Source organism: Sander vitreus, chromosome 3 (genome assembly GCF_031162955.1).
Source record: "Sander vitreus isolate 19-12246 chromosome 3, sanVit1, whole genome shotgun sequence".
Lineage (NCBI taxonomy): Eukaryota > Metazoa > Chordata > Actinopteri > Perciformes > Percidae > Sander > Sander vitreus.
Genome location: NC_135857.1, coordinates 9,276,979 through 9,294,448, shown reverse-complemented (window position 1 = coordinate 9,294,448; position 17,470 = coordinate 9,276,979). Strand labels below are relative to the sequence as shown.

General features: G+C 39.7%; 2 protein-coding genes across 3 annotated transcripts; one reads left to right on the top strand and one right to left on the bottom strand.

Moving 5' to 3' along the window:
• Nucleotides 1–844: 844 nt before the first annotated feature.
• On the bottom strand, nucleotides 845–11,643 carry ddx6 (DEAD (Asp-Glu-Ala-Asp) box helicase 6). The gene is made up of 14 exons (XM_078245907.1): nucleotides 11,535–11,643; nucleotides 10,116–10,737; nucleotides 9,970–10,033; nucleotides 9,113–9,217; nucleotides 8,205–8,334; nucleotides 6,937–7,083; nucleotides 6,369–6,463; nucleotides 6,130–6,252; nucleotides 5,890–6,018; nucleotides 5,574–5,690; nucleotides 5,016–5,079; nucleotides 4,139–4,240; nucleotides 3,849–4,028; nucleotides 845–2,524 (listed from the first exon to the last, which is right to left on the bottom strand). Exons 2-13 carry the CDS (start codon nucleotides 10,310–10,312, stop codon nucleotides 3,853–3,855), a joined length of 1,449 nt encoding a protein of 482 aa, XP_078102033.1. The 5' UTR covers nucleotides 10,313–10,737; nucleotides 11,535–11,643; the 3' UTR covers nucleotides 845–2,524; nucleotides 3,849–3,852.
• On the top strand, nucleotides 10,801–17,114 carry cxcr5 (chemokine (C-X-C motif) receptor 5). Of its 2 annotated transcripts, XM_078245909.1 has the most exons (4): nucleotides 10,801–11,000; nucleotides 12,610–12,885; nucleotides 13,864–14,020; nucleotides 15,821–17,114. In XM_078245909.1, the coding sequence occupies exons 3-4, from the start codon at nucleotides 13,994–13,996 to the stop codon at nucleotides 16,874–16,876; spliced, it is 1,083 nt and encodes a 360-aa protein (XP_078102035.1). In that variant the 5' UTR covers nucleotides 10,801–11,000; nucleotides 12,610–12,885; nucleotides 13,864–13,993; the 3' UTR covers nucleotides 16,877–17,114. The 2 variants fall into 2 exon arrangements, with proteins under 2 accessions (XP_078102035.1, XP_078102036.1); XM_078245910.1 differs by lacking the exons at nucleotides 10,801–11,000; nucleotides 12,610–12,885 and having other exon boundaries at nucleotides 13,854–14,020.
• Nucleotides 17,115–17,470: the final 356 nt, after the last annotated feature.

The following is a 17,470-nucleotide window of genomic DNA, read 5'->3' as shown; positions in this document are numbered from 1 at the left end:
ACAAGAGACAGACAGCTGCCAAGTGCCTGTACGATTAGATCTCTGTTCACTCATCTAACGCTTCATTTAAATTTATTTATTTTTACAAATACAGCCCTCCCACCCAACCCATAAGCCAAAACAGCCAAATTCAATGTGCAAGTATTTAAGGGACAACGATAGAGCCGAGAGAACAGGGATCAGTCCTAACCAATGAGAAACCAAATAGGGATTTTAAACGGATCAACACGGTCACTCTTGTTATTTTTTTAAAAAGAGCATTGATTAAATGTGCAATACTACTTCTCATTGATTAAAACAGTCGAGAGCATCTCACCATAACAAAGGGGAACCTCATTTGCAAAAAGGTTCCAGCTCAACATGTGGTCAGTGGACCTTAATGCAAAATTAGGTTGTCATGTTGCATAAAAATGCAAAAAGCAACTGTATCCCAAACCTAAAATATGAAAGCAATAAAGGGCAAAGAATTAAGCCATAAACCCAGCAGTCTGAGGTGCCCAAGTTATTTTTTTAAACAAGCAGTCTGACTAATGGTAATATGTAATCCTTTGTGCCCATTCCCCCTCAGTGCCATTTTTTTTTGGGGGGGAATGTTCTGCATCACACTGCTTTCCCATCTGGGTGTCATGGTGTACAAAAAGCAGTGCAGTCAGTGTTATTGCCTGAACCCATCTCTATGTGTTAACTGCAGCCCAATGCTCAGCTTATTTTTTAAATGGGGCATCTTTTGTGGTTAGCTGGTTTTAATGAAAGCCAGCTAACTTGCAATGCACAGACTGAATTCATGCTACATTTTAGGTCAGATGGTTCATTTTGATGCATTTGGCCAACATTCTTTAGAAAGGGGGGGGGGGGGGGTAAATAAATCCACAGCTTCCCCAACATTTGTGAAGCAATGTAGCGATGCTTAAAGAGCATAGATCAATGTAACAGCTAATACCTCCCCCAGAAAACAAATTATCTGCCAATTCAGCTGCACTGCAGCGAGTAGTACTACTACTACTACTACTACTACATGATAGAATATTATTTTCTCTTCCAATAACACTATAACCGGGAGATCTTAGAGCACGTCTCAAGAGTCCGTTTCACAAGTTAAGGCTGGTGACAAAGAATTCATTACTCAAATGCACAAGCTTATCAAAGCTATCTGTCTAGACTGAACACTTGGTAACACTGGTAGCAGGAGAATAAGGGCAACTATTTAAACAATACCAGTTTAAGTGCAGCTTTGAAGAATTGCACTCGCCATCAAATTTGGAGGGGCTAAAAAAAGATCATCAGCGACAAACTGCCTCCAAAAGCATTTCATGCACAAGGTCATGTTTTAGATTCTAATATTCTGCAATTTCTAAAATTATAAATAAATTCACAGGCCAATGTTGCAGATCAAACAAACTGGCAGTTATGGAAATGGTCTCCAGTGCTAACGAGAGAAAGGGTGGGGGGGATGGGGAGTGGGGCGTGGGGCTTTTCAGTTTGTCGGCCAGCCTTTTGAACTTGTTTAAAACAATCTTAAAATGAAGGTATATACACAAAATGTAAGATGCACCCCACATATTGGCTGCACATCTCCCAGAATTAAGCATGGCCATCCATAGGAAGGTGAAACAGGACTCAAAAAAAAAAAAAAAATACAAAAAAAGAAAGAAAAAAAACATTCCCACAATTAAACTCCACCAAAACAGGTATCCTCGTGACTCATGGTGTGGAGGGGCTGCTTATTCATTTGTAGTGTTCTGATGCAGAAGACGGAGGAAAGGGTCTGGGTCTTTTAGAAGCACACGCTTCTCCACAAGCAACTGGACAGTCTGGCTGTCTCTCTTGGAAAAATATCCAGCATTTCTGTCCATGGAACGTCCAAGTTTGTCCTCATTTAGCAGCCAGACTCAAGTGTAGCTTAGCCAGCAGAAAGAATTCAGACCAGCCGCCCTCCTAATTATCTCCATTTCTTGCGAACGAATGATCCAACCGAAAACAGTTATGAATTCACCAATGCTATCCGACGTTAAATCAGCGGTACCAATTTTCAATTAGGTGAACGTGAGTGCGCGGTATGAAGTGAGCGACATGGCGGATAATGGAGGGTTATTACTTTAGAACGAGTTGAACTGCTTGTTAAGGCACTTGATACAAATTGGTTAAAACTTTCAAAATAAAAACGTGGAGAATGGAGGGGTGTCATGTAGCGGTCTGTTGGTGCTGGCTTTGTGTCATTGGTGGATATGAATCTTCACAATGTGCATTGATATATTTTTCGACTTGGTCCCATGCTTTCCTCCCGGTGCTTATGTCTTCAGGGTGTGGTGGTGCAGCAGCACAGAGCCCTATAAAAAAGGCAAATGAGTTCTTCCAAAAACGCGTCCATCAAAATACACATTCCTTATGGTGGCATCCAAAAAAGGTAGACTAACAGAAACTGTACATAAAAAAAAAAATTAAAAAAATAAACCCACACAAGAACTCCAAGACGGGGGATGAAAAAAAAAAAAAAGATACAAAGGGGAATGGATGATGGACTCATCTGTAGAGAGAGAAGAGTGAAATTAAGTTTATTACATTCTCCTGTTAAACATTCCTTTATCATATATTTAACTTTATAAACTGAATAGGTTTTAAAATCAGGGCCTTCTGTATTTGGACCAGAAAGCCCATGCATAAGGTGACAAATATAATCGGCTACACTTGTGATTTTAATGTGTCATACACGTATTTAAATCAACATGAGTATCAGCAAATGCCCAATATCCAAGGACTTGTATCGGGGCCAGAACACTTGATCATCCCTAGATTACTTATTGATTTTTAAAACGGGAACTTCTGCCCTCCTGCAGCTGCTAGAGACTGAATATCTGGCTCAAGGACACCGCAGGTCATACAAACATTGTGTTCCATGGGGCTGTAACACAATCTTTCAAGTTGAAAAACTGCAGCCTTGTCACAGCAACAATTGCATTAGAATGGCATATTATGCTCATTTTCTACATCTTTCGTCAGGTTTAGCAGGGATAACAGAGGGGGGTACATCAGGAAATGCACCATCATGGCAATGACAGCAGTAATTGCCAAATGACCTTTAGTTGTGCCAGTGAGTTCCACTTATAATAAAATGGGATGCAACGATCACTCCTTTTTTCAGACCAAGCTTATGATAATTGCTATTACAGTTCTAACAATGACTTTTGCAAACATTTTATTTTCATCAGATGTTTGTTTTTAAAAATGTAATAACTTTTCACCAGTCAATTGGAAACAAACTGATGCAGAAGTGCATTTTACAACAGCTCGGGTTTCTCAAGAGTTTACGAGGTGCGATTAATGCATGGTCCTGTCGGTGCCCATGTGCTTCGTTGTTTGTTTACACAACTCACTGGGAAGGCAAAATGTTGGATTTTCCAGTTCCGTTTCTCCCTTAACAGGCAGCGACCATGGTGTCTTGAAAAGTGCAACTGCAGCCTACCGCTGAGCTGCGTTTAGCTACCGATAGTTGCACGTCGCAGACCGACTCCCAGTGTTGGAATCCTTACGAGTGAAAGACAGCCACAGTTTAGGCGGTTTAGCTTTAAGCTAAAACCGGCCTTAACTGTAGTAGTTGTACGATTTACATATGCGCAGTATAGGACCTGACAGGTACTCTGTGCACACCTAATACCACTGACCCAGCATGCCAAATAGCACTAGCACAGCAAGACGTAATGTCTGCCATTAAAAATCAGTCCAATTATAAATCTTTTTGGTGTGTTGAAATGGTTGCATTGGCATCAAAAAGACAGAGAAGCAGCTAAATGATCCTGGAACTATCCTGAAGAGGAAATGTGTATTTTGGCCATCGGTGTCCGTGTACTCACTGGCTCATGGCTTGAGTTCTTCGCCACTCTCACTGTGGTACTCTGCCACATATAGGCTCTTGTCAATGATGCCAGGGATGGGCTTGATCTCCGTCCCAAGCTGCTCCTCAATCCCTTTCAGGTTGAAGCGATCATCGTAAGTGATGAGGTTGATGGCCAGACCCAAGTGTCCAAAGCGGCCTGGATATTAAGGACAGGAGCGTTTAAATTACTTTATCGTTTGCTACCCAAAAAATAAATCTTTGTACAAGAGGCTCAGTAGAAAAGAAACCACCAATATGGGCCCTTACCAGATCTACCAATGCGATGAAGGTACGTTTCTCCCAGCTTGGGAAAGTCGAAATTGATCACAACATTCACAGCTTGAATGTCAATGCCTCTTGTGAAAAGGTCTGGAGGAACAGGACAGTAACACCAATATCATACATCTGGACCAAATGTTAAGCAGAATAAGAATTTCAAAAAGATAAGCACTTTATTTCAACCCACGAGTCCTTCGCTTCGCTTTTTGACTCTCACAACCCTCCAATATAATAGGCGGATCTGCTCATAGCTTAATCCTCAACCTTGTAGTGCAATTTCAAGATATGGATCATTTCTTTCATGACAACCTGGGTTATCAGGTTATACAATTACAAGAGAGCCCTTGTTGAAATGCCGCTGATCTCAGCTGATCTCACTTGGCTGAAGCCTGAAATGCATTGCCATCGTGTCTGTCGCTTTGCGCCGTGCGTTTATGTCGGCACATATGAAGCTTAACAAACCAAATTTTTATTTATTTTTGCAAGCAGGAGCAGCCCATTGTCTTTCAGTTAAAGGATTTACCCGCCAAGCTGAGTGACGCAACAATTACTGAAATGTCATCACATAAACAAGAACAGAAACTCAAGCATTATTTTTTTTTTTTAAACTAGCAAAATATTACATCTGTCAACTCAAGACTGTGCGTTTAAAAAGCTAGGTCAGCTGTGATCTGATCGGACACGCTTTGAAAAGTCAGTGGCAAGCAGGGTTGATTTACCAATCATGTGAACTACAAGCTCAGCAAGTCTGGTAGTTATAATGTATCCACAGTAGCTGCCGGTTGCAATGAAACCGCTTCCAGACAATTACAGTTATACTTGGAAAAATCTAGTGTAGGTACGTGCACATGGCTCTACCACTTACCAGTGCAGACAAGATTCCGGCAGAGGCCATTTCTAAAGTCGTGGAACACACGGTTGCGATGCTCCTGGAGAGCAGAAAAGAGACGTCATGTAAACCTCATGGTTGATTCTTCAGTACAACACATTTAAAATGTATGGGCTGTGGAAAAGCACCATGTTATGGGTATGTAGCTCTATTGTCTATAATGAACAAGGCCGCAAAACTAGACTGCAATGTGAATACATTAAATGTATTCCAGGCAACCTCTAATAGATGACAAACAACAGGACAGTCCAAAAGCTGTTTGTACATGTTGTACAGTTACCCAAGTGTCAACAGGACTGTTTCTTATTGGTGGGAAAACCTGGCAGCAGCAGCAACACTCCAGAAATAAAGCATTGGTGTGGAACTGTAGCAGCACATCTAATAGAGGTACGTGCACGTCTGCACGATGTACCACTTTAATGCACACCAAAAGTAGTAAGTAGCAGCTGTTCTGGTATGCATCCATCGCCACCTGTGTGTATTTTGGTCTTAAAGCTGGTAGGTGATATTTCTGAGGCAGTATTTTGAGCTGACCTGTCTCATCTTGGCATGAATGTAGAAACATGAATAACCGAGCTGGGAGATCTTCTTGGCAAGGAGCTCCACTCTCTGAGAGGAGTTGCAGAAGATTATAGACTGGTTGATCTGGAGCTGGGAAAAAAAAAAAAGACCACCAACAGCAGTTAATCCCGGTGAAATCAACGTTTGAATTCAAGTATCCAATAACATGCAATGCAAAACAAAAAAATGTTAAAATGGACTCAAACAGCCCTGTATTTATGACAGCAGCCATTTGCATAAAACGTCTGCAGGCAAGTTGGCCTTCAAGTGCAATAAAGGCAATGCTTACCCTGGAGAACAAGGTGTTAAGGCAATGGACCTTTTGCCTTTCAGTTACATAAGCGTAATACTGAGTCACACCCTTCAGTGTAAGCTCCTCCATCAGGTTGATCTCATAGGGTTTCTGCAAGTGTGCATTCTACAAAGCAGGTGAAGACAAGGGTTGTCAGATTGCTACAAATTACAAAGGCTGATTTGTGCATCAGCAATAAGAAATGATCAAACAAGTACCAAAAAATGAAGTATGTACCATAAACTTTTGCACGCTGAGAGGGAAGGTTGCAGAATAAAGCAGAATCTGCCTCTGTTTGGCCAGGAAGCCCAGCATTTCCTCCATCATAAGCACAAAGTCCTGAGACAGGAGTTTGTCAGCCTATTGAGCAGAAGGACATTGGAGGGGAGGGGAGGGGGGGGAGGCACATTGAGAGCTGTCAGGGGGAAAAAAGTATTATAGGTCAAACTAAATGAGAAATAAACTATTTAACTCACTTCATCCAGAACGACCATCTGCACTTGATTGACTTTAGCCACCCCTTTCTTGATGAGGTCTAAAATCCTCCCAGGAGTGGCAATGATCACATGTACTGCAAAATAAACATTCGTCAAAAAAAAAAATACACAGGATTTGCACTAAAGAATGGTAGTGTTACGACTTGGCTGAGGTTATTAAAATGTGCAGCTTTCAGTGTAGCATTATGAAAGTAAAGGATCAGGTCTATATCGTCCTGGCAATATTCAGCCACTGAATAAGTAAAGAAAGCTGTATCCAGTACTTTGGTGGGAAATCTGACAATATTCACACAGTCAGGCATTCTAATTGTCTGGCATGTTTCACTCAAACAATTTCAGGGGCGCAGGGAAAATGTATCAAATAATGGGGTTTTTCCTCCATAAAAAGGAATACGAGGAGACATCTAAAGCAAAGAGATTTCATTTATTTGAATAGAACAAGTAGCCTATACTAGGTTTTTGATTATTTCTGCTTCAAGATATGAACACTGCCTTTAGTATGAAGACAAACCGCAGTAACGTAATGTGAGTAAATCATGAAGTTTACCCGTTTCGTCGAGTCTCATGATGTCATCGCGTAGGTTGGTTCCACCTGTGGTTGCCATTACCTTGACTCCGCCCATGTGTTTGCTGACCTGGATACATATTTGGCTTACTTGCAGAGCCAGTTCTCTGGTGGGCACTATGACCACAGCTGGAACAACAGAAATACTCATGTGACGGAGCACTCACACATTTGTTTTCTCCAAACCTGAGCCAGCATGAACAAAGCTTTTCAGAACCATTAAAACAATCAAGTCACAACAACTAGGAGGTACAAACTGCGAGGAAGCTTCACACACAATGTTGCAAAGACACCTTGATTAGAGCTTTTACTTAGGTGTGATATACCGCGCCAAGAGAAAGTACTTTTACACAGTGGATGATCATTCAACTAATTTACTATTAATCTTTTACATTTTTAAACTTTTAAAAAACTAATTTAAAAAGGTCCAATATGTAATATAGTTACTGTAATAAAGCCAAGTGTGACCCCAATGCGTCAGATATTAAGGAAACATGCCAAGTTGAAATACTCTTTTCTGACATTGCTAATGCCAGTATTTTCTCCTTTTGAAATTTCCGTTGCGTGACAGAATTACTGTTTTGGCCTGTGTGTTGTTATCAACTGTCCAGTTTGACAGCCTGGCCGGGTTGCCAGATATACCTTTAAAAACGTAAACCCAGCGCGCTACAGCTCTAATGTTAGTACAGCCATGAAAGCAGCAAACAAACGGATCAACGGAGACAGATTCTACCCGACCTAAAAAAAAACACTAAAAAAAAACTGCATGTTTCTAACAGTTGCGTGACCAGAGACGTAACAAACCCCGGGTAAATATTGGAGATGTATTTGAAAGATGGAGACAGCTTAGAGCCCAAAAGGACACCGAGTAGGCCAATTTCCTCCTGAACAGCTAAGCATTAGCTTCAGACTAATTTATCATGGCTACAAGGGACGGGCATTTTATGGCATTAAACATTTGTGTACTCACATTTAGATTTTGTACTGCAGTAACTATTTTAAACACTAGCTGTCAGTATTACATATTGCACCTTTAAATATATACTCAAACAAAAAGGTCTCCAACTAACATTTATTTGAATTATCAAATGATCTTGAGATTAAATTTACTATGTACCCGGGCTTTTTAAAAAAAGCAAATATTCACGTTTTAAAAGCTGGAACCTCAAAGTTTTTGCTTGAAAATGACAAATGACTTGATTAAGATTAGATCTGGCATTTACTGTAGGAGAAAATGAGATTCCTCTCACCTTGTATGCAGTCCCTCTTCAGGTCAATGCGTTCAAGTAAGGGAATGAGGTAGGCTCCACTCTTTCCCGTGCCGTTCTTAGCTCTGGCCAAGATATCCCTTCCTGACAGTGCAATGGGAATGCTTTCCTCCTGTGCAAAAAGTAGTAAAAGATTCATACTTAACACTACTTTTTATGCAGTCAGTGTATTTTTGGCACATACCAAATGATGTCTGCTCTAACAAAATATATTCAAACATTCAATTCAAAGGTTTGGTCACTATTAAATAACATGTAGAGGGACTTGATGAAAATAAATAAATAAATAATAGTAACAGTCCCAGGTCATTGGCCCACTAATATCCCATTCAGGCTGCTCAGCAATGCAGGTTAAACCCTGTTATTGGGCCTATCTGAATAGGTCAGATGAGGAGAACTCAAGGGATAATCAAAGTCCGGGAACCATGAATGTACAAAATGTCAATCAATCCAACAGCTTTTGAGATAACAGTCTGGACCAAAGTGGTGGACCGACCGACATTGCCATGCCACTAGCACGGCTTAATAGTTTATATAAAATAGTAATTCACTTTTGCTGCCTCACCAGAGTCTGACCTAGGATCGAACGCCCCCAAAAAAATAAAAATCAATCCCATAAAAACCCTGTACACTATTTCAATTAGACATTATAGTCATTTAATGACAGAGAATCCAAGTGTGACCAATACAATTGGAATTCCTGATTTTAAATTTAGGAAACGGTATCAAAGACAATGTTGGTAACGTGTCAAAGTCATGTTAACAGAATGACTACCAGGATTTTCCACACACCAAAACTCTATAATTATGAAAACATGCACTTCCTTAAGCAAGACACCTTCTCGTCCAGCTGCCAAAAGAGATCAAATCCGAGTTGTGTCTGAATGTACCTGAATTGGAGATGGCTTTTCCCAGCCCATCTCAAAGATTCCCATGAGCAACTCCCTCTTTAGGCAATAATCTTCAAACTCGTTGCCTTTAGTTGCAGTCACATCCTGTAATCAGAATTATATACGCATTAGCAATTGGTTAACAAGATGTAAATCCTGGGTTTGTAAACTAATGGATTATGCCCAACTGATAATGGAAGGGAAGAAAGGTTTAAAAAAAAAAAAAAAATTGTCTAAAGTGTCAACCAATTTCAGAAATTCCCAAAGAAAAGTGCTTTTCTTTAAACTAATCGATCGTTTGTAGCTCTCATTAGCTACAGAACGAATATAGAAATAAAAAAAATGTAAACTAAAATCTGTCAGTCATGTAGCAAGTTCCTATTAGATCCCGAGTAGACCACTGCAACAATTCCAATAAAAGACAAACTTATAAAAGGTTTTTAATAGCATGACTGTGTAAAACAGTGGCATGCAATTATGTGCTTTATTAAAAGTACTCAATACCCATAGCTAAGAACCCAGGCATAACAGCAAATGTATGGTTACCACATAATAGTTAACAATGCATGTATATGAAATGGCATTATTTTTATAAGGAGCAAAAGTTTTATGATTCAGACCTTGTTCATGGTAATAGTATGAACAATTCCTACTCTTCATAACAATAGCTAGGCTTAGGAGGATTTGCTAGCATGGCTGGAAAGCCAACAAAAACACAGAACTTGCTGGGTGTTTAATGAACTTAAAGACAGTTTAAAAAAGGACTACATAACAGACATAAGCAAAAGGACCTGTCAAAAAGCACAGGTGAAACAGGTATCTGTAGCTCAGGGAAAAAAAAGAAAAAAAGAACCAACCGAAGTTTTCATTCTCATGTCTTTTGGGGGCAATTTCAAATTTTTCTTCCAGTCATCTCCAGGCCTGTGGAGGGTAAAGCACGAGTAAGCAATAAGGATAATAAAATAATTGATAGTAATAATTATAATAATTAAAAAAACCGTACTTGATGACAGCGTTGGTTGTAGGGGCCGGTTGGGAGTTACCATTGTTGATTGTGCCTTTCATCTGATTAAGCTGCTGTAGTAGAGGGCCTCCTCCACCTCCACCTGGTGCTCCAGCAGGCTTCACTGGGCCTCTGAGCTGTCCGTTCTGGTTGGACAAGCCCAAAATCACTGGGTTCTCTGTCCTGGCCGTACTCATGTTTACTGAGCTTTACTTTTCAGTTTCAATAGCAATGAAATCTCCTTAGTCTCGAAATGAAGTGAGCCCACTCTGCTGGGACCACTCAAAGCACAATATTGTCCTTCCCTCTTGAGACTTTAATAGTTATCCAAATGTAAATGTTCAAATGTTTTTTGTCTCAGCAGGTTCCTCAACAATATTGTTGTTGTTTCTGGGACATCAAGTGTCAAAAACAATTTCCTCTCCTTTTTATAGAAAACGTCTAAGCATGGATTTCTTTAGCAAATTAGGGCTTATCATAGATGTAATCTGCCATTTTTTTTTTTATCGAAAACCATACACCAGGAGGGCTAAGCTAGCTTTCAAGTACTGGCAGACTGTTTAGCTAGCCATCTTGTTTAGCTTCACTGAGCCGTTGCGTCCTTTCTCAAGTTTCTTCAACCCTGAAACATACGAGACAGTGTTAACATCATACCCGACAAAAAAAAGTAACATTACAATTAAATGATTTTATTTGGCAAAGGACATGCTGTATTTAGAGGGTAGCTAGCTAGACTAATCGAGTTAATATTTAACGTTAGCGTATCAACAACTGACAGTAACGTCAGATGGCTGGCCTTACGTCAGAAGTTAGCCTACACAGCAGTGGGTCGTAACGTTAATGTTGCATAGTTAACCCTTGCTAACATGGAGACGTTGATTTACCGTAAGTCAACACCAGTAGTTTCTGTACAATGAAATTACCTGCCGCTTGAGAGGTCGAAAGGATAAATGTCTAAATACATGACTGACATGGAGCATTTGCTCTCAGTTGTATCCAACCAACTAGAAGGGAACAAGCTAACGTTACCCTGCTGTTAACTTAGCCACAGACATCTGGCTAACTAGCTAGCACATGAAGCTTTAGCTTCATGCTAATGTTGTGCTAGTTCGGTAACGTTGAGCAACGTCACAATACCGAATTCAGACTTTTTTTAATCCAGTCAGTATGTTATACCGCTAGTGCAAATAATTGACACCTTTTCCGATTTTAGCAAACGAACAAGACTGGATATCCACCATTAGCTAACTAATGTCAGCTAACTCAGTTGACTCCATTGCCGTGCTAACGTCAGGTCTGCTAGCAAGCTAACAAACTTGCTAACGATGGCGAAATAACATTTACAGTTAACGCTACTTGTAAAAGTCACCACGAAATAATGGAATATCAGGTATATAGTTTGGATGTACATGCATTTACCTTGGAAAACTGAAATAACCGGCTTCCTACGCGTCGTACTCAATTTTTAGCTGACTACGAAAGAGTCTTGTCAACCAAACGTTCAAGATGGCTTCCACTCGTATTTGAACCCGCCCACATCCAAGTAATCAGCTGATTTCATTTCAAATCAAGGATTTGATTTGGGATTTACCCTTTACCTACTGGGCATCCTGCGTCACAGTGATACTTCAGACTATGTTAAATTGACATCCACTCCACATGCATCAATCGAGCCCGAATTTTTGTAGGTCAATTTTTGTGTAACAGTTACTATCAGTGTTCTAGCTAGCTAGTTCATTCAAAAGTAACGTGATGTAGCCTACATTAATCTATCTTAATTAGTCTTGAATTTAACCTTCCTTGGAGACTATGAACTGGATGAGTGAGAAACTCCACAGACATTCATCTAACGTTACTTCCTTGGCATTAATGCAACCGTAAACTGAGTAAACTATAACACGAAACATCATTTTAACGGACTGATCGCTTGTGTGGAGGGGGGGCATCCTGCCTTCTACCCTGGGTCAATACACAACAATGTAGCTAGCCTAACTTCTGCATTCACATTACCAAATATATACAGTGCATGCCCTGCTGTTTCTTTTTCTACCCAAATTAGAGATTCAAATAGCAAAGAACAAAGGTGATAGAAATGTCTGACAAACCCAGAGAAAATAGTGGTTTATTTGTATTGTTGCAAGATCTCTTGTTTCTGTCCCTGTCACCCACCATATTTTCATATTATCTTTAGCGTTTATAGACAAATGTTTTGAAAGTATTGGAATTTTATTACAAGTAACCTGCACTCTACTGCTCCATATCATAGCCTACCATAACCAGGTTTATAGGGACTACATATTACAATCAGGGTTCGGGGGAATGGTTTTTATGTATAATTTTATACTGGTGCTGCTCTCAAAAAGTAACAGCAGATTTAAATACGTCAATATACGTCACCATGGGTCAGATATAAAAATCTGGAATCAGTACTAAATATCCATGTCTTTATTTACCAGGGCCATATCACTGACAGCAACTGTGCTCTCTTCTTCAGGAATGCCCTGTTCATGCTCACATGGCTATTCACACCTGGAATCTTCCCAGTACAGTCACAGTCTGATCTGCTGGCCGTGGAGCTGCCTTGCTCATGGGTTCCTCGGTGGCTTTCCCCCACTTGAATGTCTCCAGCGAACCAACTAGCTACAGTAGCAAACTAGTCTTTCCGGTCACAAGCCTATTTCTCCAATCATCCTCCCCTCCCCTTTTGGTGATACATGTTGCAATCATAAACATAACTGATACCAGTGGCCAAACTAAGATGATGTTTATGGTAATCTCACACCAACTTATTCTTATTGTTAGAGGATGGCTGGATGTTGCATGTTGCAGAAATGAAATGTTTAGATTTCGAATGTAGGCAGTCTTGCACAAATTGATGCCGAATTGACAATTTGCTTCAAAGTTTTCGGAGTTGAGAAGCTCCCTGAAGTGAGGCGACAGCCAGCAGGCGCCTGCCCCGGCCGCTAGCTCGTCGCTCGGCCAGTCATGCTCAGAGACCCCGCTGTGAGCTGGAGGTCTCTCGGACCGCTCTCGTAAATAAGAGGCTTTCATGTCGCCGTTGACGGTTCTTTGTTTAAATATCACAACACATGTCCATCATGAGATTAACGGGAACCTGTGGTTAACTGTCTTTTCGGAGTTAAACTCCATCTCGCTGGCCGGCCGTCACACACACACACACACAGTCACACACACGTCCACAGCGTAGCAGGCAGAGGCGGGGGAGAGAGAGATACCCGTTCCTCTTCGGGAGACTTGTTTAAATTATGACAAATACGCTATATACATTAGATTTAGTATTTAGTTCATACTTTTTTGGTGTATTTGTTTTCTGATTTTAACGCTATAAAGACCGTTGCCGTGCTTGCGTCACTCCCTTACCCCTACGCCACTTGGCCAGTGCGAATGCAAATGGAAAAAAAAACGGTTTTGGGGGAGAGTATGTAGATCTGCTTAGAAGTGGACTTTTCCTATAACTACGTTCCTGTAACTACTTGGTCGGAATGCGGTTTAAGATGATGTTTATGGTAATCTCACACCAACTTATTCTTATTGTTAGAGGATGGCTGGATGTTGCATGCCAAACTACCCAAATAAATCAGACTAGTTCAGTACGATTGCCTGTCCTTTGTCCGATGCTACAATATACTGTAGGGTGTGTTTACTTGGACTTGCATTACTGCTCTTTCATGCTTACCATAGAAAGCCTGGTACAGTATTTAAAGCTTTGGTCCGTTTTGACTTGCAGTTTCAACCAACCCTAACGCAGAAATCAGCAAAGCAAGTATAGAAGAACCAGCACTAAGAGGAAGTAGGCTATACACACACATTTCACTACGGCAGTGTAAGATACATTCAAGTGACCAAGATTCACCCACATGGCCTTTGCAATTACCTTTCCACCGGTAAGACATAATTAATAATTGTTGAAGTGAATGTTAAATTGCTGTAGATGTTCTTAAAGGTCTTTGTTATACTAGCATATATAGCCGGGCACGATTTAAACAAAATCTAATTTTAGACATTCAAATGTAGCATATGTTCCGTTTGTAATTTCTATACACTTAAAATAACAGGTTGTCATTGAAAGCAACAGGATCAATCTTACTGTGATTTAGTCTGTTGTCAAATGTCCTTTGACTGCACGTAGCTGTAATAAGTAGCTAAGCTTCCAGTAGCTGAAATGTACTGTTTAAGACAGTATAGCATAACTCTGTAACAGTTTCTCTCTGCTGCAGCATCTGGCATTTTAAAACAAGCCACTTTAATACAACCGGCAACATGTAGGTTTTCTTTTTTTTCTTTTCTCTTTATGATTAAGATTAAAGTACAAGATTTTTTTTTAAACTTGACAACATATTTGATACACTATAGTATCTCGTATTAACCGAACCGTAGCAATGCATCTAAACAGATGTGGGTTTGTTACATGGGTGCACACTGCTTCTTTCCTGTTGACTCACTAGGGAAATAAGCGAGGAAGAAATTCCCTATAATACTTCATACATGCTCGTCATGAAAGGAGAGCACTGCAGGGTGGTATATTCTGTTTCTCTAATCACAGGCTTCAAGGAACTTGCGATTCATTTATCATGGCACTGATGGATGTCAAAGGTTAACATGATATCATTTAACGATAATGCAGTTATATGCGATTATTTCTAATTTCAAATCGGTCCGATTCGTTTGTAATATGAATCAAATGTATAAACTTGTAGAGGAAATCACCTTATAAAATGTCAAAGCGTTGTGATATAAGAACAGGTTGCAGTGTAGTAGTCATTATGAACTTTAGGCCCAATAGAAATGTTGAAAGTAACGGCAGCAACGATAAGATGTTAATTCCAGTTAGTTTATATAGTTTTGGCACTTTAAAGTTTTGTTTCTTCAAACAGAATTTTTCCATTTCTAAGACGGGAAACCGATATATAAGAAAAGTATCGTGAATATAGCTTAATATCATCAAAAGTATTTTATATTATCTTTTCTAGAAGTTACATGAAAATACCAGAGTAACTGTAGCACAGAGTACATTTTGCTACTAATATGACACTGCAATGAAATTCAAGAGGATGCTAAGATTATGAATGTTTGTACGACGTCACATTTGTACCCATATATATATATATTTTTTTTATAATATAAACATATATGGATATATTTTGGCTGTTTGTCATGGTCACTGACTTAACACCATTATTAAACATGGAGAAATGACAATTTTAGAAGAGCTTAGTTTTGTTTGGACCAGCAGCCGTTAAAGTGACAAGTCAGGTTTTAATAGCTGCGATTTCTCCACCTGATCTAATGTTAACTTAGTTGTTGATTTGGCAATAAAAAAAAGTAATTAGTATTCATTTATTATTATACAGCCAAAGTAAGATATTTTTTGCATATTTGCCTTAAAAACATCTCCTAGTTACTGAGAAGGGGAAGTGAAAATAATCTAGCCCATATCTGCATTTCCTGCTTACAGTAATAGTTTGACTGAGAAAGCCACAGGAAAGAAAAAAAAATACACAAATCAAAGTAGAGCTATAAGCTAATGTAATGATTCATTTTTCATTGCATAATTAACAACAGCTATTAGAATTATGCCCAAATGATTCGAGTGTACCATTGTGTATTATTCCACATTACACAAAGTTATTCTCAAACTGCGATGAGGTAACTAAAAGGAAAATGTTCCTCTTTTTATTTCACAGCTGGAAGGCACAGATTCATCAGACTACGTTTATGAAAACGAGGACACAGTCTGTGAAGATGAGGGGACTGGCCTGCAGACCTTTAACGCCGTGTTCCAACCCTTGCTGTACAGCTTGATCTTTCTGCTGGGCGTGGCGGGGAACGGCCTGATGATAACTGTCCTCCTGAGACGTTGGCGCCTCCTGCGCATCACTGAAATCTACCTGCTGCACCTCGCCCTGGCTGACCTCATGCTCCTCTTTACATTTCCTTTCGATGTAGTCAACAGTGCCACTGGCTGGCTGATGGGGGAGTTTCTTTGCAGGCTGATGGGCCTGATGAAAAACCTTAACTTCCGCTGTGGGAGTTTCCTCCTAGCTTGCATTGGGTTTGATCGGTATTTGGCCATCGTTCATGCTATTCCAAGTATGCAAAGTCGACGTCCCAGAACAGTGCACCTCACGTGCATTATATTATGGCTGGTCTGCTTGGGTTTATCAGTACCCAACGCTGTGTTTCTTTCTGTGAAGGAAGAATCCACAAATTCATCTAGGCTCTCCTGTTCCAATCATCTTTATGGAATCTATGCAAACAACTGGGTTTTGACCAATAGAGTCTTAGATCATATGTGTTTTTTCCTTCCCCTGGGTGTCATGTGCTATTGTTACACAGCGGTGGTAGTGACTCTGTGCAACAGTCAGAAAAGCCAATCAAAGCAAGGAGCGATTCGACTGGCTTTGCTCGTCACTCTCGTCTTTTTCTTCTGTTGGCTACCCTATAATATCACCTTAATAATCGAAACTATGGTAGACATGCGTGGTATCGTATATAAAACCTGTAGCTGGTATGTCCTACTGCGACCAGCCCTCGATGTGACCAAAAGCCTGGGTCTCTCACACTGTTGCCTGAACCCGTTCTTGTATGCCTTTGTTGGGGTGCGGTTTCGCAATGAGCTAATAAAGTTACTTTGTAAATTGGGCTGCAGCCGTGTTTGCCTACCTTTCATCAGAGCTCAGAGTCACTGTCAAGCATCCATCTCTGATGGAGCAACCACCACCAGCACCATCCACATCTAATAAACTCGTATACAATGTCACCTGTAACTACAATGCCTGTGTACAACAGTATTTCATTTGTAATGATGAAAAATGTTATGTTATCCGACAGTACCAATTGCTACTTTGATTGCATTTAAAAGATGTTTTATTTACCCAGTCAATAAAAAAATGTATAATGTTGGCATCTGCTGAAATCTGTTTTTGCTTGTACTTTAGCTACTGCTAATTGGATTTAATAAAGTTTTCATATATTATACAGCAACCATGTCTCCTTTCAGTGGTATCAAACAATAATATTGACACAATAACCCAAACTTAAACCACCATAGAGATCAGTATTATTCTATTTTTAGACTTCTATTAAAACACTGTTATACAGAACAACTGCAAACAATCACAAATTGCATCTTATATACAGCAGGTATATATATATATATATATATATATATATATATATATATATATATATATATATATATATATATATATATATATATATATATATATAATTCATTTTGCACAACAGTTTGGTAGTTGGAGAAAATAAATCAGCGATATTAAAACAAATAGAAATTTGAGGCACTCCTCTCCTGACTGCCACTCTGTTTCCAC